This window comes from Zootoca vivipara, chromosome 8 (genome assembly GCF_965207765.1).
Source record: "Zootoca vivipara chromosome 8, rZooViv2.hap1.1, whole genome shotgun sequence".
Classification (NCBI taxonomy): Eukaryota; Metazoa; Chordata; class Lepidosauria; order Squamata; family Lacertidae; genus Zootoca; species Zootoca vivipara.
Window position 1 is genome coordinate 5138036 of NC_142591.1, and position 23044 is coordinate 5161079.

At 46.9% G+C, this 23044-nt stretch overlaps 1 protein-coding gene across 32 annotated transcripts in view; it reads left to right on the top strand.

Annotated features, from left to right (window-relative positions):
* LOC118079302 (protocadherin gamma-C5) overlaps positions 1–23044 on the top strand; it is a 274853-nt gene that overhangs the window by 224288 nt on the left and 27521 nt on the right. The window contains exon 1 of one of the 32 annotated variants that reach the window (XM_035103369.3): positions 237–4624. The exons of 28 other annotated variants lie outside the window; for them this stretch is intronic. In XM_035103369.3, the coding sequence (XP_034959260.3) occupies positions 2180–4624 (2445 nt within the window). In that variant the 5' untranslated portion in view covers positions 237–2179. Of the gene's footprint in view, positions 1–236; positions 4625–4649; positions 14997–15020; positions 19000–19028; positions 22537–23044 lie in introns of those variants that run through there. 3 more of the 32 variants (XM_088675029.1, XM_035103367.3, XM_035103370.3) reach the window with 3 other exon arrangements.

The following is a 23044-nucleotide window of genomic DNA, read 5'->3' on the forward strand; positions in this document are numbered from 1 at the left end:
ATATTATTATTATTATTATTATTATTATTATTATTATTATTAATATTATTTTGCACCCCCTTGGCTCAGAGCCCTGTACAGGAGAACTGCTTCCACTGCCTTAATTTGGCACTGTTCTAGTGAGAGCCCCATGAGAAGGCCTCCGGAGGCCTCTGTGGGTTCTTGCGATACCTCACTGGAACTTGGAAGACACTGCCGTCGCTTCTCTTCACCACTCTGGTGGCAACAGTGGGGGGGGGGGTTCTCTGCAGGGATTCCACCACCTGAGGTGACCTCTTCAGACTGTCTCATGCCCTGGCTCCCACTCATTCTCTTCTAGGGTGGGGTTTGCAGGTGAGCAAACTGAAGCAGCAGTGGCTTCTCCTTGTGATGATCACTGGCCTAAACCTTTTTGCCATACTCCTGAAAGAGAGAGAGTGCTAAGCAAGCTTTGCTGCAGGGTAATGGTTGCTTCTGCACTTTGCCTGTGCTCTCCCTGTGGAGCCAAACCCCACCGCCTATGGTGAGAGCAAAGGCAAGTGAGGGGAGCAGACACTACTTCCCCAGGTCCCCACACCTTCTGTCTCTGGGAGTTGAAAGCAAGCAGCAATTGTAAGTTTAGCTTAGCATCAGTGATCCATACTCTGATAACTTCCAAGTTCATAGGGGCCAACTCCTAGGGACTGAGGTCCCTTAGGCTCCCCTAAAATATTTAAGGGGACTGGGGGCCCCCAAAGTTCATAGACATTGCCATTGAAATAGTGTATGTGTGTTGTGTCTTGTGATTGATTATGCTGTACCAGGTTAGACTACTGTGATACACTGTCTGTGGGGTTGCCTCTGAAATATGGCTTGGAAATTGCTGCTAGTTCAGAATGCAGCTGCTGGATCACCAACTGGGGTAGGCTTATTAGGATAATGTAACAGTGGTGCTATGCCAGTTGCATTGGCTCCCAATTTCTGAGCCCAAGTGCTGGCTTTGACTTTTAAAGCCTTTTCCAGCTTAGGACCCAGGATACTTTATGTGTCGGCCCAAACATTCAGAACTTCAACAGAACGTCTTCTGGGGGCGACCCCACAAACTGAGACAAGGCAGCTGCTCCCCAAAGAAAAGGCCTTCTCAGTGGTGGTGCCTCAGTTGTGAAGTGCTATCTGTAGAGGGGTCCACTTGGTACCTACTTTGTCATCCTTCCAGCACCAGGCAGACTTTTCCATTTCCCCAGCCCTTTTAGAGCTGATTTTAGCCCCGTGGATTCTTTTATAAGATCGCTGGGTTTTGTTACTTTTCTGCTGTATATTGTCTGCATTTTAATCCATGCACACGCACACACAAACTATACTGGGGGTTTCCAATGAGGGTTAATATAGAAATTCCTGTAACGAAATCATAATAAAATAACCTGCCATCTTCCTGCTCACCCCTTTCCCTTTGGGCGGCAGTTTGGGGAGCAAAGGGAGAGGGGAAGCTTACACCGCCTTGGCTGGCTTGCGGGTTGTCCCTGAGCAGTGCCATGGCATGGGGAGCACTGGGCTGCCCCACAGAGCCACCACGCCGGGAGAGCGTAAGCGAGGGAACCAGGGGCGGAAGCACCGGAGGCACGCAGGCATCTCTCTCCCGATCCCTGGGAAGCGTCCGGGGTCCAGCCCTTCCTCCACGCTCCCCAGCGAGAACAATGAGCCCTTGCTGCCTCCTTGGTCCGTGCTTCCCTTCTCTCCTCCTCGCGGCGGCGGAGCGGGGAGGGCTGTGCAATCTAGGGGGCAGCCTCTACAAGCCTTTCACCGAGGAACACCCCCGCCCCCCCAAAAAAAGAAATCACCGGGCCCCGCCGGCCCAGCTTGGATGCCTCGGAGTCCCGGCGGCGAGCCGGGGAGGCGGAGCGGGAGCGGCCTCTCCTGCAGTTAATGGTCGCGACTCTGCGCGCCGCTGTTGACCCGGCGATGCTGGCGGCGAAGCAGCGCGAAGTGGGACGCCGCCGCCGCCGCGAGTTGAGCGCCAGCAACAGACGGAGCGCAGTCCCGCCGCCGGAGCGCCGCGCCGCCGAGCAATGCCCGACCCCCAAAGTCCGCGTGAGGCGAGCCTGGACCGGGCAGGGTCGCGGCCGCATGGAAGGGACGGCTGAAAACTTTTAGAGGGACCTCCCCGCCGCTGGCGCAAAAAGAAAGAAACTTTGCGAGGCCGGGAGCCGCTCCTCCTCGGGAGATGAGAGGCGCCGCGGGAAGGAGCCGGCCGAGAGCGCGATGGCTGCCCGTCGTGGGGTTCTGGCTGTGGCTGGGCGTCTCGGAGAGGGCGCTCGCCGCCACGCGCTACGCCATCCCCGAGGAGATGCCCAGGGGCTCTTCGGTGGGCAACGTGGTGGGCGACCTGGGCCTGGATCTCGCCCAGCTGCCCGCGAGGAACCTCCGCGTGGTGTCGGGGGGCGGACGAAAGTACTTCGAGGTGGACCTGGGCAGCGGGAAGTTGCTGGTGAGCGAGCGCATCGACCGCGAGGAACTTTGCGGGGCCCTCTCGCTGTGCGCGCTGAGCCTGGAGGTGGTGGCCGAGAGCCCGCTGGTGCTGTACGGCGTGACCGTGGAGATCCAGGACGTCAACGACAACGACCCGGCTTTCCAGAGCAAGCAAATGAAGCTGGAGATCAGCGAGTCGGTGACCCCCGGAGCGCGTTTCCCCTTGGAGAGCGCGCAGGACCCCGATGTGGGAAGCAACTCTCTGCAAACCTACCAGCTCAGCGCCAACCCGCACTTCGTGCTGGACGTGCAGACGCGAGGCGACGGGACGAAGTATGCGGAGCTGGTGCTGGAGAAAGAGCTGGACAGGGAGCAGCAGCGGGAAGTGCAGCTGGTTCTCACGGCCCTGGATGGAGGGACCCCACCCAGATCGGCCAGCTTGCAGGTGCTGGTTGACGTCCTGGATGCAAATGACAACGCCCCCGTCTTCAACCAGTCCATCTACAGAGCCAGCGTGAAAGAAGACACAACCTTGAACACCCTGGTTGTCCAAACCAGAGCTTTCGACCTGGATGAAGGCCCCAATGGGGAGATTGTGTACTCTTTCAGCAGTCACACCCCTGCCAGAATCCGACAGCTCTTTGCCTTGGACTCTGCCACTGGAGAACTGAGGCTCAAGGGGTTGCTGGATTTTGAAGAAGCCAAATCTTATGAGATTTCTATCCAGGCAAAAGATAAGGGTTCAAATCCTGCTGTTGCTCATTGCAAAGTGCTGGTAGAGATTGTGGATGTGAACGACAACACCCCAGAAATAACAGTGACATCGGTGTACAGCCCAGTACCAGAAGACGCGGCTCCAGGGACTGTGATTGCGTTGCTGAGTGTCACGGATCAGGACTCTGGTGACAATGGCCTAGTAAATTGCTTTATACCTTCTGGAATCCCTTTTGCCCTAAGCTCTTCCCTTAAAAATTATTATACCTTACAGACCAAAGGACCCTTGGACAGGGAGCTTGTCTCTGAGTACAACATCACCATCACAGCTCAGGATGCAGGCACACCGTCACTCATGGCAGAAAAGCAAATACTGGTTAAAGTATCTGATGTAAATGACAACCCTCCTAAATTTCCACAATCCTCCTATGATGTGTACGTGGAGGAAAACAACCTTCCAGGGACCCTGATCTTTAACATCAGTGCCTCTGACCCGGATCTGAACCGGAATTCCTACCTTTCCTACTCCATCCTGGATAGTCACATGTCCTCGGGAGACTTGGCGGGCAGGTATTTTTCTATTAACCGGGAAAATGGCAGTATATATGTCCTAGTCCCCTTGGACCATGAGGGCACCATGGAGTTCAGGCTAGTGGTGCAGGTTCGTGATGCCGGCCTCCCGCCCCTTGCCACTAACATCACTGTCAATGTTTTTGTCACAGATCAGAATGACAATGCACCCAGGCTCTTATACCCAAACTCAAACAACAGTTCTTCGCTCTCAGAAGTAATCTCACCCACGGTCAGCCCTGGTTACATGGTCACCAAAATTGTGGCCTGGGATGCAGATTCTGGTTACAATGCCTGGCTCTCGTATTCCTTCCTTCAGGTCACTGACCCAGGGCTGTTCACTCTGGGGCTGCATTCTGGGGAGATAAGCACAGCTCGTTCTCTGCAAGAGGAAGATTCTCGCAAGCAAACATTGCTCATCTTAATAAAAGACAATGGGGAGCCTGCCTTGTCCTCCACAGTGACCCTCGCTGTAAATGTAGCAGAGACATCTAGGGAGACACTGACAGACTTGACTGCCGTGTCTACTACACCCCAAACAAAGAAGCACTTGACTTTCTATTTAATCATTGCTGTCATCTTGATCTCAGTGGCCTTCTTTGTCACCGTGGTTGGGGTGGGGATTTATAAATTTTACAAGTGGAGGCAATCCAAGGATATATTCAAAGCCTCCAGAAGCTCCCTTTATAGAACCCCGGGGCCTTTCAACCACATAGACACTGTGCGGAGTGGATTTACTCCTCCAAACTTCTACCAGCAGGTCCTCACCACGGACTCTCGCCAGAGTGAACTTCTGTACAAAATGCCCTTTACTCCCAGCCCTATGGGGAGTCGCCAGAGCACTATCACAAGATGTGACCCTGCAATATATAACCAGCTAATAAGCACAAATAAAAGGCTTCTGGTGTCCTCTGAGGTAATGTATGCTTGTTGTCCTTCTCCAGCAAAGTTGGGAAATCCCAGCCCTGAGCTTAAGTTGACTTAAAGGCAGACCATTCAATGTCTTACTACCCAGAAATAGGGTAGTTCCTGTAGAACACATCATTTTCCCTGTCTCCTGTCTCTATCTAGTGCTGTGTCATTTAATAGCATGATTAAGAGCAGCACCTGTTTAACTCCTGTGCATGTGTTGTTTCCTTCCTACATTACATGGATTTGGGTGGTTCTTTCTGTTCTGCGTCAGATCAATGTGGTCTGCTGTTGTTGGGTTGCATAGTCATGCCTCTGAAGAATGATAGTTCCCAGTTAAGTTTATGTTTTATGAAAAATCATACGCAAGGAAACAGTAATGCTGTGTAAACAATAGGTTGGATAGAATGTATTGGGAGGCCTTTTTGCTTGGGTGCTTCTTCAAGACGCTAAAGGGAGATCATCTGCAACACTTCCTTTGGGGCCTAGACTCTGGTGTATGTCTGTTTGATATTCATCTATGATGGGGTAGAAAAGTAAGACTTACTTCTTTTCCTTATACCTTGAGTGTGTATGGTGGAATTGAACCTATTCTCTATGTAGCCAAACATGAGTAGGAGTAGGATTAGGAGTAGCAGAAGAAGAGACTTTGGAACAGGGCTCTGATGGCTTCTCCTTCAGACTAATTTGTTAGGAGGAAATGGCACTTTCTCTGGAAGCAATGGCAGCAGCCTTCCAGAGAAGATGCTCTTCTATACAAAAGAGACTTCTGGAAAATAGCCTGAGCATGGATGCCTTTCAGGAGGAGGCCTACACACAGGACCAGCCACCAGGTGTGCACCCCCAAATTAGTTTACCTGGAGGCCGCAGCAGGTGGAGGCAAGGATGGGCAGCAGCATTGGGGTGGTGAGGACAGATGGTGCTCAAAGAAGAAGCTCCAGATGTCTGTGCTCCCTTGCCCTGATGCTGAGAAATGCCATTTTCATTTCCCCTAGAGTGCTTCTGGGCCCCAATATAGCACCACTATGTTGAGGTAAGGCACAGAGGCCCTTAGACCATTAGAGAAGGTGGCAGCTGTTGTCACCTGGTTTGGTGCTTCTGTTCCCAATGAAGGGGCCTATGCTTTTTATTTTAAGAAATTGGGGGGTTGGGGGTATTACGCTGGGGCCTATGCTTGCCAGGGGACCTAGACTTTGAGCTTTCATTTAAAAAATGTAAGAGCCTAGCCCTTCTAGAAATGAAGTTATCAATCAAAATATGTGAGTACCCTTCTAACTGAGCCAGCCCAGCTATCCCCACCTTTCAGTGTTTTGAGTGATGTCAGAGCTGTGACTGATGAGTAAGGTTTTTTTTGGACACCAGGCTATAGAATAACTGGTGTCTTAAAGAGCTGCCATTTCCCCCTTCCATCCAGTGCATTTTTCTGCCCTGCTTGTTTTATTTTCTAGTCCTTGGAATTTCTGTAATTTAGCCAATCTTTCTACAAAACAGGGTGCATCTTTCCTGTGGTGAGTTAGTCTAAGATCAGGTACTCACTATAAGTTATTTTCTGTAAATATTATTACACAATAAGTGTGGGTGGATGTTAAAGAATACCCCACTATATAGCAAGTGCAAAATGTGAAACGTTTGCAAAGAGGCTTGGGCATTCTGTCATACCAACATTTCTCCAATGAAAATAGGGACATCTCATTCCATAATGATAATTTTACTATTTATATCCACACATCTTACTGAGTTGCCCCAGCCACTCTGGGCAGCTTACAACATATATAAAAACACAAAAACCCCACGCTTCCCTAGACAGGATTGCCTTCAGACAGCTCACAGGCCGCAGAATATTGAGGGGATCCAGCCCCCTGCTTAATTGGGGGGGCTCAGCTCCCCCCCCATGGTTTCCCTGATCGGTGGGAGCTAGTAGAGATGGTACAATACTAAGATAATGTGTTCCCTGTTGAATGTCCAGGAAAACATAGGCAGCCCCATCTTAGGGTTCATATCAATAGACAATAAGTGAAAAGATAGTGCAATATGTTATTGTATGAAAGTGAATATGAACTAGAGATTTTGCCTGCAATCCAGAAAAGGTACTGTGTACAGAGGAGGAGGAGGAGGAGGAGGAGGAGGAGGAGGACAAGTAATAACAACAACAATAGCCAGGTTCTTTCTCACAGTGCCTACAAAGCACGCCTACATAGCAACACCTACAAAGCAACACCTACATAGGTAAGCTTTTTCTTGACTCTCCCACCAGCTGCACAAGGCTATTGTGCTTTAGGGTTTCTGAGTCTCAAGGTTTGACCTAAAGTTTCAGGCTTTAGCTTTCTTCTTGGAATCACAAGTGGCAGGCTACTTCCATCCTGACTTAAATGCTGTTGTCTTGGTCTTGCTCTCCATCCCCATTCTGTCCAATAGTCTTCCCCCTAAAATACCAGGCATAGGCAAACTGCCTAGAAGGCATCAGATTCCCTTCATTCCCAGGCTCCTCTCATATTCTGATCACTGCTAACATTAGGTAGCACTCGTGTGACACTCATTTTATCTTGTTATTGTGTAACAGCAGAAGGCTGGCAGTGAATCTGTTAATTGCTGGGATTGTATGTACATGCTAGTTTCCTTTGAAATATTCATGAACGTTTTCACTATGAAGAGAGCACGTTGTGTGCCATGTTTGTAAGATTTCCTCACAGAGACCCAGTTCTCACCAAGATGGTTAATCTGTTTCTAGGCTGTACCACTTCAGATTGCAAATGAAACCAGAGTCCCCACCTGCAGTCTGAAGTGGTACAGCCCAGACTCAGGCGTACAACCTCAGTGAGAACTGAGCCAGAAGCACAATTCCTATACAGTACTGTAATTCCTTGGGAATGATTGCTGCACCAGTTTGAATCTGCAGTGTAGACACATGCTCAGGGTGCATTCTGCTACACAATTAGATGCTATAGGCAGGAAGTTGTTTTAGGGTACAGTGATAAACTGTGGCTTTTTGTGGAGAGGGTGCTGGAAGAAGGACCAGGAAGCCCAGAGGTTGCAAGGGTGAAGGAAAGGTTGAAAGAAAGAGTCTGGCTCCAGGGCAGATTCAAAGCACCCCTGGTAATTTGTGAATAGCTTTCAGGGCCATCATTTCAGTGAAGTGGTTTTGAGTCTTTGTACCTGGTTAATTTGGCATTTAGCATTTGGCATCTGATATCCGAACATGTTTTAGAGCAATGTGGTACCTAACCTTTCCGTTGTGTGGGAAATATATATATATATATATATATATACATTCTCAACAGTAATTGATATTTTGTATGTAGCTTGCTTTTATTTTATACCTTGAGTTTTAAGTTGCGCATCAACTTTTAATTAATTCATTATAGGTTTTTAATATGCTGTATTTTACTACTTGGTTTGGTTTGTGAGCCACCCAGAAAACTGTTATAGGGCAGCCTTATAAATGTAATAATAGTGATGGTTGTCGTGGTGTTAATTCATTGATAACTGATTAGTGATTTTGTCTGTAGTTTTTATTTGTTGTTGAGATTTAAATTATTATTGTTTATTATTACTATTCTTATGCCAGAAGGGTTGCATTGCTGTTATCAATTCATAATTAGGCTTTTTAAACTGCCATACATGTTTCTTTGCTTCAAATGGTTGACATGTGAACCCTGAGGTCCTTGGAAATTGTTTTAGCTACATTTCCCTACCCAAAATTACATAGTCTGGGAGATTGTTAAGAAAATGACTATGATCAGAAAAATAGGGCGGGCAAAAGAAACAGCGGAAGAGAGGTGTGTTTGTGTGTCCGTGTGTGTCCTGTCAATAGGCATTACGGTAGCAATTCCAGCACAATATGATGACCGTAAGCTGATGTACTCTTAAGACTGTACCAGATCCCACACTTAATCTGTACAGGCAGAACCATTAGTTTCAGTGTTTTTTAACAAAAGTTAGAATGATGTACAGAGGCTTTTCATTAGTAGGCCATCTGGTTCTAAAATATGCAAAACCAGGGCAGACTCTCACCAAATATAATCAGGGCTCCTTCACATATTACTGAAACAATGTGAACATTTATCGTGTTCATTACATTTTCAGTTGTGGAGGCTGTACTTATTAAAATCATATGTGTTTGAAAATATGTTGCAAGGGGCCAGGACCTGCTGCGCTTGTGCACTGAAATAAATGCAAGCGACAGCTTCATATGCTGTGGGATTTACTGCCAAACACAGTGGTCTTCTAGTTTGTAACAAGTATCCCTGAATTATAGGACGTTGAAATTGGAAAGAAGAAATCTCACTTTGCAAATTAAGATGAGCATATATGCAGCCAAAGCAACACAGGAGAATACAAGATCAGAAACTTTATGATTAAAGACATCTACTGTAATGCAATGCAAGAAAGTTACCATGTTTATTTTTCTGTAAAGATAATGGAGGACAAAGAGTGGAAAGAGCTGGCTAACATCATGCTGTCTAGCCATCTGCCACCGGATGAGATTTGACAGCAATAAACATACACAATCCCTGCCCAGAGACCCTACCCAAGATCTTATGGTGCCTTTCACAAATGAGTTTAGTGTAGGGGGATGGGAGCATGTAATGAAACTCATGTTGACCTCCAAGGTTTAAAATTTCCCTCTTGCTTGCTTGTCTACAATCTTGAATCAAGAAAATAGTCGTCGACTGTCCACAAAGTCGAAAGCAATCAAACTTAATCACATTTCAGTTTTTGAAGTGAGATTTCAGTCTCCCGACTCCTCTCAAATCCCAATTCCAAGGTCCCCCATTTCTATTGTTCTGTTCAAATGTTTTCCTGTGCACCAAATATTTATTGTGCTTTCATTAAAGACAAGGGTTTAGAATACAGAATTTCTTTTCCGTTCCATTAAGTTAAGTGTGCATTGGGAACTGATTTGAATGCTTCTCACCAAACTGTTTCCTATGACGTTCAGCACAGTGTCATGTAGTATAATTCATGTGTGTTAGTTAAACCAACCCAAGTGGCTTTGCATCTTTCAAAGCCACTTTCCTTCGTAGCTCTGTGAACCAAGACTGTATATAACTAGTTAGAAATATTAGTATAGTATGCATGCTATTTGCGACTACATGGATTCTGAAAATAAATAGGATTGCAAAGTTGAAAATTATGTGCAGGTAAATCTGAAGAAGTATCTGAAGAAGTGTGCATGCACACGAAAGCTCATACCAATAACAAACTAAGTTGGTCTCTAAGGTGCTACTGGAAGGATCCCTGACCATTACTAGTCCAAGTGGACTAGATGGGTGAGTTTAGGTTACATAGAAATCATAGCAAAGAACGGGAAATTGCATCCCCAAATGACTGCTATATAATAGTTGATTAGTGAGATGATAACTGTGGAAATAGATTTTTACTGCTTTGAAAGGAACCTGTAAACTGTGAGTCCCTGTGTACATGTGAGTCAGGCTCCTTCATGGAGTCAAAATGGATGTAAGAAGATGCATGGAAATGTATCAGGCAGAAGTGGGAAATGGAGGTGTTGACGGTTCCTACCCTCTCCAGGGCCTGTGACACAGAGAGATATTTAGAATCAGAGAAATTAACATTCCTTGGTTAGCAGAACAAGCAGCAGTTCCATCATCACTTACTTGTTAAGACTTTCTTGTCTGTTGATGTGAAGAGATCCGAAGTTGCTTCTTTGAAAAACATTGGCCAGGGATTAAGAAAATTGAGCATTGCTTGGTCCTGAAAGCTCTATATTGGAGCAACATCTTACTTAGTATGGCAATTCCGTATATAGGGGGACTCCACCCCATGCAACTATACTCCAGCTGGGGCATTACAGTGGTACCTCAGGTTAAGTACTTAATTGGTTCCGGAAGTCCGTACTTAACCTGAAGTGAACTTTCCCATTGAAAGTAATGGAAAGTGGATTAATCCGTTCCAGACGATGAAAAACACCCCCTAAAACAGCAATTTTACACGAATTTTACTGTCTAACGAGACCATTGATCCATAAAATGAAGGCAATAATCAATGTACTGTACTATAAAATAAATAAAAAACAGTATTGTAGATGAAAAAAAATAACATTTACAGTGGTACCTCGGGTTAAGTACTTAATTGGTTCCGGGGTACCCCATTCACACCCCGAAAAGTATTTAACCCGAGCAGCGATAGTGTGCGAAGCACCGATAGAGCGCTTCTGCGCATGCGTAAAGTGTGCAGATCGCTTCTGTGGATGCACGTGCAGTGGAACCCGGAAGTAAACACTTCCTGGTCCGCAGAGTACTTAACCTGAAAGTACTCAACCTGAAGCGTACTTAACCCGAGGTATGAGTGTATGTGACTACTGGGAAGTCACAGCTGTGGTGAAAAGGAGGCTTGCCTATAAAATAGAAGCTATAAGTTTGCTGTTAAAATGAGGTGGGCGTCTTTGCCATGAAACATATGGTGGTGCACATTTTTTATGTCCCCAAATACCCAAAAGATTGTACCTTGGTCAGAACAAACTTTGCCCATGCCAGAGAGCATGTCTCTGCACATATCAAGCAGCTCACTCCAGAGGGAGTGGAGCAGCAGTGCTTTCCAGTATTCCCAGATGCTTGCATTTAAAGCCATGGGCCGTGTTTCAAAACCAGGTTTTAGTCACAAATATTCCTCTGGACAGTGGATCATTGCCCTATATTATCTGCACAGTACTCCTGGAGAAGAACCATCACCATAAATACATAATGTCTGCTTCATTTCTACTGTGAAGTCTCACACACGGGAGGTGCCCAGCTTCTCATCCATACATGATGCCACTAGGAGCAAATCCAGGTGCTCCTAATGCAAGCACATAAGATAGAGGACACCACTTTTTCAACAGCAGTGTGCCTCATCTACCTCTTCACTGAAGTCTACCATGACAACATTCAGATGGCATTGTCTACCTTTAGGGGGGAGAAAATACTTCTATTCATAGATTTCTTTCATGTTTTCCAGGAAGTCCATGAATCCCCTTGATCTGACCCCTTCCCTAATTGTTATCTTAGTTGTCTCCACTATGGAAGCTGTTTGTTGGGAACCTCAGGGACCAGGTTCTTGCTCATAAAACTCTTTTTAGCCTTTCTCCTCCTAACCTTTGACTCCAGAGGCTTAAAAATTTCCTTTGTGATGTCATGGTTTATTCTGTTTTGTGCACTGGCTGCAAAACTCCTGAAATTCAGGAAAGGATATATGGAGAGACTCTTAGTATACTCCATTTGGAGAACAAAGGCCATAATGGGAGTGAGCTTTGAAGTGCTCTCCTGCATCGGTTATTGAATGCCATTCATTTAAAGGAAATTCAGGCAGGCAGTCAATGGGTCTTTATCCAGCAAATGACAGTATATCACTTAATTGTGCAGCCACTGGTGTTTGTTGCATTCTATTTTTTAAAAAAAATATGGAAAATATGCAGTTTGCTGGTTTAGCTTATAACCCTGACCATTCCAAACAAAGGGTGTTCATTATTGAATTTAAATGCTTGTGACATTCATTAATGAACTCAAAAGCTTGTAATGACATAGGATTTATTGTTCATATAATTATCTTGGGAAATCCAGTCACTGACAGCTGGCGAATGGGCTCCCAGCTCTTCAACATTTGCACTGGCGCTTTAAGACCTCCCCCACACCATTGCTGGAGCTGGGGAGGGGGAGAATGGGTGGTCCATTGCAAACAGCCAGGCGCTTCCTTGATTCCAGGAGCCCTATATCTGCTTTGATGGACAACAAAGCTCCTCCCCTCTTGATTCCGATACGGACTAGGTACCGCCGCTGTTTTCTGTGGAAGAAAAACCGAGAAAAGATGCAGATGGTGCACCGCTTTCTCATCCCTTGCGCGATCTAACCCGGGATTCTGTGTTGCTTCCTTGGCTGTGCTGGAATCAGAGAGGACAGAGGTCCAGCAAAGGAAGAGGAAATTTGGGGGACATTATGCTGTCTCTGGAAGAAAGACTACTCCTGCCATGGCAAGTAAGAGCTTTGCTTTTGGTTTCTGTCTCTCTCCAGAGTGCTGGAGAGATGACACAGCTCCATTATTCAATTCCCGAGGAGTTAGCTCCTGGGGCCTTTGTTGGGGATGTGGCTAAAGACTTGGGTCTGGATGCTGCCCGGGTGGTCTCCCGACAGCTGCAGATCATGGCTGGCTCTGCCGAAAAGTACTTCGAAGCCAAGGTGCCAAATGGTGTCTTGGTAGTGAAAGAACGGCTGGACCGAGAGCAGCTTTGTGGGCCCAGCTTACACTGCCTGCTCTATCTGGAGCTCCTACTTGCAAACCCAACAGCCTCCCATCGTGTGGAAGTTGAGCTCCTGGATGTAAATGACAACGACCCAGTTTTTCTTACCAGTCTCACCCATTTGGAGATAGCAGAGTCTGCAATGCCAGGGGCCCGCTTCCCCCTGGAAAGTGCAGAAGATTTGGACATTGGCATGAATTCAGTCAGCACCTACCAGCTGAGTCCACGTGGACAATTCAGCCTCAGTGTTAAGTCACATAAAGGTGGCAGCAAGCCTGAGCTGGTGTTAGAGAAGGCGCTGGATAGAGAACAACAGCAGCGCTACCCCCTGGTGCTTACAGCCCTGGATGGAGGAGTTCCTGCTAAATCCGGGACAGCAAAGATTCTCGTGTCAGTCATAGACGCCAATGACAATCCACCTGTCTTTAACCAGTCGGTGTACAAAGTTAGCCTACTAGAAAATGCCCCCGTGGGGACCCTTGTGATACATTTACAAGCTACAGACAATGATGAGGCGGCAAATGGGAAAGTTTCCTACTCCTTCAGCAACCACACTCCACAGAAAATCCGGAAAATGTTCAGCCTTAATGAGGAGACTGGGGAGATACGAGTCCTGGGAAGTGTGGATTATGAATATGACACATTGTATGAAATTGATGTGAGGGCCAAAGACCAAGGGTCACCTTCCATGGATGCACACTGCAACGTCTTAGTGGAGGTAGTGGATGTGAATGACAATGAGCCTATCATTAGGTTCACTTCCATCACCACCACCATACCAGAAGATGCTCCCCCAGGTACCACAGCAGGGCTCCTCAGAGTCAGTGATGCAGATTCTGGGGGAAATGGAGAGGTACAGCTTCATCTCCCTGCAGATGTCCCCTTCCAGATTGTACCTTCCTTTAAGAACCACTACTCTTTGATCACCAGTGGCCCCCTAGATCGGGAGGAAATCTCACAGTACAAAGTTATGATCACAGCTACAGATTCTGGTTCTCCACCTCTCTCCAGTCAAAGAAACTTCCTTGTAAATATATCTGACCTGAATGATAACCCACCCCACTTCTCACAGCCTGCATATGAGACCCTCGTAACTGAGAACAATGCTATGGGGCTGCCAATCATTTCTATATCTGCCTTTGACCCTGATCTGGGCCAGAACTCACACCTGTCTTATTCGTTAGTGGAGCATATCATAAATGGAATGCCCATTTCCTCCTATGTCTATGTTATGGAGAATGGCACTATCTACAGTGGCTGCTCATTTGACTATGAGCAAACCCAGCAACTGGCTTTCCAGATTCAAGCTAAGGATAATGGTTCTCCTCCACTCTGTGCCAACGTGACTGTCTCCATTTTCATCATAGACCAGAATGATAATGCTCCTCTCATTGTATACCCTGTAACCAAGAAGGGGGTCCTAGCCCAGCAGCCAGTCCCTTTTTCTGCAAAAGGAGGTTACCTGGTAACCAAAGTTACAGCTGTAGATGCAGACTCTGGGCATAATGCATGGGTTTCTTATAAGTTGCAGCAAGCCACAGACCCAAGCCTTTTCCAAGTCTCGTCATTCACAGGGGAGATCCGAACAGTCCGAGCCCTCCTGGAACAAGATGCCCCTTCCCAAGAGTTGGTTGTTGAGATCTTGGACAATGGGAAGCCACCTCTGTCTGCCACAGCAACTCTGATTCTTAATCTAGAGCATGAGCATGAGTTGGGCACAGCAGACCTAAGAGAGTCCACCATGGAACAAGAAGGGCTATCTCACCTGACCTTGCAACTCATTATTGCTCTGATCACAATCTCAGGACTTTCTGCTCTGGCCTTTGTGTTTTTAGCTATGAAGTGTCTTAAAAGATTGAAAGGAAGACACTCAGATGTGGGTTGGACCAGCGACCTGAAGGGTAGGAACTCTATTCCTGTGGGAGGACACTTTGACACATTCTCAGTATGCTTGAGCCAGGAGGAAAAAATGGAATTCCCTACAGCCTTCATTGGAGGAGATGTTGTTCCTCCTTTTACCCTCCTAAGGCCTGGTCAGACCCACTTTTCAGAAGGGAGGAATTTCAGGATAGCCACACCAGTCACTCAGCGGGATATCAACAACACAGGCACACTTCTGGCCTGCAGCCTTTCCCAAGAGCCAAACGAGGTGAGGCATGAAATACTGTTCTATAACTATGTCGTGCAGCACCCTGTGATTCTGTAACAATCTCCAGGGATAGAGGTCACAGATGCAACGGCAGTGTCAGGCAGCCTTTGTGTTAAGGTGGTCAGTTTGTAAATTAAAAAGCATTTTGTTGGATTTGAGAGTCTTCAAGGGGATGGGCTATTTTAGAAGAAGCTTGGGAAGATTAGCAGTTGTTCACCCTGTGGATATTTGGCAAGCAGTAATGCTTTTAAACTACTGGTACTTAGATTTAGGTTAACAAGCAGCAAAAAGTTTCTAACCAAAAAATAAATCCAGCAGTTAAATGATTTTTCCAGGGGAGGTTGTCAAATATTTGTTTTTCTGATGTTTTTGAAAGCTTGGTAGAGAGAGGGGGAAGAAAAAGTGCTAAGGATCATAAGTCGGGAGTGCATCACGAATGGGGCACCCCATCTTAAGAAAAATGGTCTACTCACTGAGTCCATCACAGTTTTGTGATTCTGTACTTGGGTGTCGCATTATTGGAAAGTGCTGTTGGAAAGTGCTTTCTCTTTAACACTACAGCTTAAAAATTACTTGGTATGTGGGTTCCTGACATTCAAAGCCACACCATGGTCTTTGGGTTACAATGGTTCTACTTAGAAATACTGCTGCATTGATTGTGGTGTTCTAATTTTGGAAAGGCCAATGAATGGAGCTGGGAGGCCTTAAGCAATTTGGAAGATTGTGCATTCTTCACTGTGTGGTGGAGGTTCCCATGTCTGCATTTGAAAATGAACATTCTGAATGGGTCTGTTTTGCCTTGGTAATGCCTAAGAGTTTTAAATGCATTTATTGAAGCTGCACTGCAAAATGCTAAAGCACTTTCTGTGAGAGTTTCCCCCTATCTTTCGTCTTTTCCACTGTAACAAATACCTTTTTCATTGGAAGTGAAAAATCAGACCAGTTGTTAGACCAGAGAGACTATGATTCTGTATCCCCTACAGCTGAGAGTTTGTCTTTTGTTCAGATGAGATGGAATGAATCTAGCTAATGTGAACAATGAGGATTTGTACCGTTCATGCTTCCCAGACGTGCTGTTTCCTTGAGAACAAGAATCTGAGCTGCTAAACTTAGCTGCCAAAACCAGTGGCAAACCAGCCTCTTGAATAGTTACATTTAGGGTTGAGGTATGGGGGTGATCGGTCCTGGTCTCCCAACTTCATGTGCTGCAGCAGCTTTAAGAGTGTAGGTGGACTTGTCACTGGTGGAGAGTGGATGGAGCTGTCATCTAGTCAGGTGCTGATCCAGATTTTGGGGGGAGGGGGGATCAGCTCTTTCTGCCTTGACTTTCTTCCTCCGTCGCTATGGCTGTAATTCAGCTTCCCTCCCCCAATCCACCCCCTCAACTCTGACTAACATTCTGTTGCTGCAGCTAGGCAAGCTCAAAAGCTACTTTAACTCATTTGGAAGGAAATACCGAGGGATTTAAAAAACAGCATTCATCCAGGTCCTGGAGCCTCCTTATCCCTGGGATATCACAAAGACTCCTTCTGGAAGGGGACTTTTTTCTGAAATGGAGCCACATTTGTCCCGGCAACCCTCTTTCAAATGGCAAGTACTGGGTTTGTTTTTGCTGTTCAGCCGGGCGTTGGTTACAGGACAGATCCACTATTCCGTGGTGGAGGAATCGGAGCTGGGCACCGTGGTGGGAAAGGTGGCTCAGGACTTGGGCTTAATGGTGGCAGACCTTTCCCGTCGCAGGCTGAGGCTGGGCTCTGAGGAGAGCAAGAGGTACTTTGCAGTTAACTTGGCCAACGGTGCTCTGATAGTGAATGAAAAGATAGACCGAGAGACCCTGTGTGGAGCAAGCTCGGGGTGCATTTTGCCAGTCCAAGTAGTCATAGAAAATCCCTTGGAGCTCTTTCACCTGGAGGTAGAGATCCTGGACTTAAATGACAATTCCCCCTGTTTCCTCACTCCCAAGCTTGTGCTGAGGATAGCAGAGTCTGCCGCCACAGGGTCTCGCTTTCCACTGGAGAGCGCTCATGATGCGGACGTGGGGACCAATGCAGTCAGTGTCTACCGACTCAGCCCCAACCCCCACTTCTCACTTAATGTAAAGAATGTGAACGATGGGAAGCTTTTACCTGAGCTGGTGCTAGAGCAACCTTTGGACCGAGAGCAACAATCGGAACACCAGCTCATCCTGACTGCCTGTGATGGGGGGGATCCTGTACTGTCAGGAACAGCTCTGATCACCATTGTGGTCCTGGATAATAATGATAATGAGCCTGCATTTGACCTTCCTTTGTACAAGATAAGATTTCCGGAGAACATCCCTGTAGGCTCTTTGCTTTTCAGACTTAATGCAACTGACCCCGATGCAGGTTCTAATGGGGAAATACAGTATTCCTTTGGAATCCACACATCTGATTCCATCCAGAAGTTGTTTGGCTTGGATCCCCACACAGGTGATATCCGTGTCCAAGGAGTTGTGGATTTCGAAGAATCTCATTTTTATGAGCTTCATGTAAGGGCCAGGGACAAGGGCATTCCTCAAATGGAAGGCCACTGTGTAATCCAAATGGAAGTTGAAGATGAGAACGACCACCCCCCAGAGGTTCTCCTTACCTCTCTGGTAAACCCCGTGCCAGAAAACACCCCTTTAGAGACAGTGGTGGGGCTTTTCAATGTGCGAGACCAAGATTCAGGTGTCAATGGAAAGGTGAGCTTACAGATATCACCAAACTTGCCCTTTAAAATTAAATCTTTTGAAAACCACTATTCTTTGATTACCTCTGAGAAGCTGGATAGAGAAACAGTTTCTCGATACACTATCAAGTTGATGGCCCAAGATTCAGGGTCCCCACCTCTAACCACAGATGTCATCATCTTGCTGAACATTTCAGATGTTAATGACAATGCCCCGTACTTCTCTCAACCTTTCTACAACTCCTTCTTGAAGGAGAACAATCCACCTGGCTCTCTGCTATGCACTGTGGTAGCCTCTGATCCTGATGAGGGGGACAATTCCCGGCTCACATACTCAGTGGCAGGAATCCCGATTCAAGATGCTCCAGTCTCTTCTTTCATTTACGTCAACCCAGACAATGGGAATGTCTATGCCCAGCACTCTTTTGACTATGAAATGCTTCAGGTGCTGGAAATCCCCATTATGGTGCATGATGCTGGGTCACCCCAACTGAGCTCCAGTGTCACTGTATACCTCTTCATAATGGATCAGAATGATAACACACCTGTTGTTCTGCACCCAGTGACTGGTCGGGAACTGTCCGCAATCCAGAGGATCCCTCAGTCTGCATCGGCAGGCTATGTGGTCACCAAAGTCACTGCAGTGGATGCAGACTCTGGCCACAATGCCTGGCTTTCTTACTCCTTGCTCTCCCAGTCCACTGACCCCTCCTTGTTCCGAGTGGCTCCCTACACTGGGGAAATTTGGACTGTTCGGGAGTTCCAGGAAACAGATCTCCCGGCACAGAAAATCCTTGTACTAGTGAAGGACAATGGAGAACCACCTTTGTCTACCACCGTTACCATCGTGGTCTCATTGGAGGATAAAGTGACTGAGGAAAGGCCCCAGTCTCGTGATTTCCTAACTCACCCCAAAGAAAAATCTGACCTAACCCTCTATCTGATTATTGCGCTGGTGGCAGTTAGCATCGTGTCCCTCGTTACGTGCATAATCTTGTCTGCGAAATGCTTTCGGAATAAAAAAGCCAGGGATTCTTCTTGCTGCAGCCTGAGTGGTGCTCCTGCCAGGGACGTTTTCAAACAATCCAGCCCTAAGCTTCAACTGAACTCAGATGGCACACTGAAATACATGGAGGTCACACTCAGGCCCACAGACTCCCAGAGCCAGTGCTATAGAGCCAGCTATTCTCCCGGCTCGGACAGAAGTGATTTCACCTTTATGAGGCCTGTGGATTATCCTCAACCAAGTACTCTGACAAGAGAATTTGACTCTTTCTTATCTCGTACTGATACACTGAACCATCCCAGGCAGGTGAGGTGGCATTTTGTCCTTTTTCTCCTTTCCCACATGAATCTGGTGTCTCCAGTAACACTTTGAAACTTGACTAAGGGCTGATTCATCGGTTATCAGAATAGGGTGGGGCCTCCTTCTTCATAACCTAACCCTGCACCACATATTCATAACTCCTTGGGAAAGAGAGAGCAGAAGAGTGATTTCTTCCCACAAATTGCTGCCTTTTAATGAGAGAAAATGGGTAGGGGAGCAGGGGCTGGAACTAGGATGTGAACAATAAGAAAATGATAATTTAAAATCATCCTTCAAATGCTGCCTGTCACAAAGTTAGCTCTTTGTATTTTTGCAACTGTTAAGTTCCCACCCTGTACAATTAGATTTCTTTCCCTGAGAAAAACCGATCACTCCCTTGTATTTTTACATTGGAAGGGTAGAGTCTAAGGCTTCTGAAATAAATAAAGCTAGATATTAATTTGGTAGCCTAGAAATAACCAAAAGAGATTGATCTGGAAGCTGGGGTAAGAGTAACCATTGTTTCCTAGTATTCATTGAATTATCTTTGCTCATAAAAAATGACAAATCAGCTGTTTTGTTGTGGATGTAATATGTGAGGAGTCAGTGTGCTTTTAGAGCAAACGTTTCTTTGCAGCGTATGCTTCTCAGAGTCTTATAGCTAGCACAGAAGCCAAACCCAGACAAGATTTTGGGCTTTGTTTTCCATTGTCTGCTGTTTAGCCTGGTGTCTCTAGGTTAAAAACAGCAGGTTACGCGGTCCTTTTTCGCACAGTAGCAACTTCCAGACTTGGATTGGTGCGTGTGTTGCTGTCCTGGGAAGGAGGCTGCTGATTGGATAAATAGGAAGGCAGTCTCAGCCAATGAGCAGGAGGCTAGCATTGAAGATCTGCGGTGTGTACCACTCCCCTCCTGTTTCAATCTCTCTCAAACCAAAACAATGAATGAGAGAGGTAAACACTGACCACAGACCCTTTTCCTCTCATATATTTCATATTTCTTCGAGATAGGTGGTGAATCCTCCAGAGGTTTAAAGAGATACTGTCTGCTATATTTAGCTCCTGTTTTGCAGTTTTAGAGCTTCCTGCTGTGGATTTCAGAAAGATGCTCAGAACAGAAAACTCTGCCTGGCGTTTGGGACTTGTGCATGCCTTTGCCTTCTGTCTGTTTCTGAGTGACTGTTTTGCACAGATCCGTTACTCTGTCCCAGAGGAACTCACTCGAGGAGCCTTTGTAGGAAATGTTGCTAAGGACTTAGGAATGGATGTGACAAAGCTTGCAGCTGCCAATCTGCAGGTGCTTTCTGATTCTGACTCCCAGTATTTCTCTGTGAATGTGAACACTGGAATCATAATAGTCAATGACAGAATAGACAGAGAGCAGCTCTGTGGGCAGAACCTGCGCTGTTTCCTGCATCTCAAACTTGCTATTGAAAACCCAGTGGAGTTCTATCGCATCGAAGTGGAGATTCTGGATATCAACGACAATGCGCCTGTGTTCTCAAGTAGCACAATATCTCTGCAGATCTATGAACTGGCTGCACTGGGTGCCCGTTTCCCTATCCCACACGCACAGGATTCAGATGTAGGAACTAACACTTTACAGACCTACCACCTCAGCGCCAATGAGAACTTCAACCTCAACGTGAAGGCACGTACAGATGGCACCAAATTCCCAGAGCTAGTTCTGGAGAAAGCACTGGACAGGGAGCACATTGCTGTCCACCACTTGGTCCTGACAGCTGAAGATGGGGGCATATCCCCCAAATCTAGCGCTATTCGAATTGCTGTCCACATTCTGGATGCCAATGATAATCATCCGGTTTTTGACAAACCTACTTATTATACCCGCTTAGTAGAAAACTCTCCTCCAGGAACCCTGGTGATTAAGCTGAATGCAACAGACTTGGACGAAGGGCCTAATGGAGAGGTGCAGTATTCCCTCAGCAGCCATAACTCAGAAGCCTTGCGCAGGATATTTGCTATCAATGACACAACGGGAGAGATCCGTGTCCAAGGGAGCCTGGATTTTGAAGAGGCTAATGTCTATGAGATCGAAGTAGAAGCTAAGGACATGGGCTCCCCTACTATGGAGGAACACTGCAGTGTTATGGTAGAAGTCATGGATGTCAATGACAATGCACCTGAAGTTATTCTCACCTCTTTCTCCAGCTCTATGGGTGAGGATGCACCTCCTGGCACTGTGGTTGCTGTGATACATGTCAAGGATAGAGACTCTGGGGATCAAGGGAAAGTCCGGTGTGATCTACCCAGAAACCTTCCTTTCAAACTTCGGAAAGACTTTGAGCACCAGTATTCCTTGCTCACCAGTGAGCAGCTAGATCGTGAGAGCACTCCGCAATACAATGTCACCATCTATGCCTTTGACTTAGGGAATCCACCTCTTTCTCAGCATACCTCTTTCTCCATAACTCTGGCAGATGTCAATGACAACCCACCTCATTTTGACAGGCCATTTTATGAAGCCGTCATAGAAGAGAACAATCCAGTGGGGGTGGTACTGCTTAGAGTTTCTGCAACAGATTCTGATAAGGACCAGAATTCCCGTTTGTCTTATTCCGTTTTGGCGAGCCCAGGGCAAGGATTGATTGAGGACATCACCTCTTATGTCTCCATCAACCCAACAAATGGAGATGTCTTTGCAGAGAGCCCTTTTGATTACGAGCATACGAATCATTTTCAGTTCCTGGTGGAGGCATGTGATGGTGGCTCCCCTCCTCTCTGCAACAGAATCATGGTGCACATCTACCTCCTAGATCAGAATGACAATGCACCTTGGATTCGATTCCCCTTTACTGGGAAAGATTCTGTTGTACAGTTCAGAATTCCACGATCTACTGCAGCCAATGCCTTAATCACAAAAATTATGGCAGTGGACTTGGACTCTGGGCGAAATGCTTGGCTCTCTTACCATGTAGAGCAAGCCACAGACCCTGGTATTTTCAGCATGGCCCTCCGTAGTGGAGAGGTGAGGACTACACGAGCATTACAGGACATAGACAATCCTACCCAGGACCTTGTCCTGGTTGTCAAAGACTCAGGTGATCCTTCCTTGTCCACCTCAGTCACTGTGGTGGTGCTCTTGGAGGAAAGCAGCCCTGAAACCTTTCTGGGGTTAACAGCTCACTCAGTGGAAACTGAGGGACCTCCCACATTGACTGTGTACCTTATCATCTCCTTGGCAGCAATTTCCACCATCTCGCTGATGGCTTTGGTGGCCTTGGGAGTTCGATGCCTCCGCCGTGATTCACGTGCAACATCTACCATCTTTGGATGCTGTGGAAGCAAAGCTGGTGGGCTTCAAGATGCTTCAGATCACGTGATGGGACATTGCCATTATCAGCTGAGCCCTGGAGATGCTATGATCGGAGTGCAAGTGGCCACTTCTGGACCCCCTGCCCGTGGATACAGATCCTGCTTTTCTCCTGTCTCAGACATTAGCGAATTTGTATTCATGAAACCTAATCTGACACTTAGGACAGCCTCTTGCAGCAATCTCACTGAACCCAGCTTCTTTGGCAAGGTGAGAATTTTCCATGTAGTTTCCCTATTTTGTTCCAGCCATGGCACCACTACCTTTCTTTTCTTTTGAGTTTCCCTGCACCTAGGAGAAGTGTCTGGGGTGGGGGTGAGGAATCAATGCGTGGTGTCAAGCATAGGCTGTGATACATCGCACCTATCTGCTCCAAAGCTTTGTGTGTCTAATTTTCCTCTCTTTCTTTATGAGCGGGAGGGGAGAGGGGGAGGGGATTGAAGTGAGGAGGTTGCAGGAGGGTAGAGTAGCCCCCTCCCCCCTCCTGGAGTTACAGCTGCCGTCAGCAGCTCACCCTGCCTGCGTTCTGCACCTTCGATTCCTGTTTTTCCACCAAGAGGGGCCTCAAGGGAGCTCTTCTGGCCAATGGCTCCCTTGGGTCAGCCCTCCAAATCTCTCTGCTGCTCTGGGAAAGGAATGGGAAGCGCAGGGAGGGAAAACTGGTGGCAAGAGAGATTGGGGAGGGGGGAGCAGCAGGGTGTGTGTGTGTTTCGGGGAA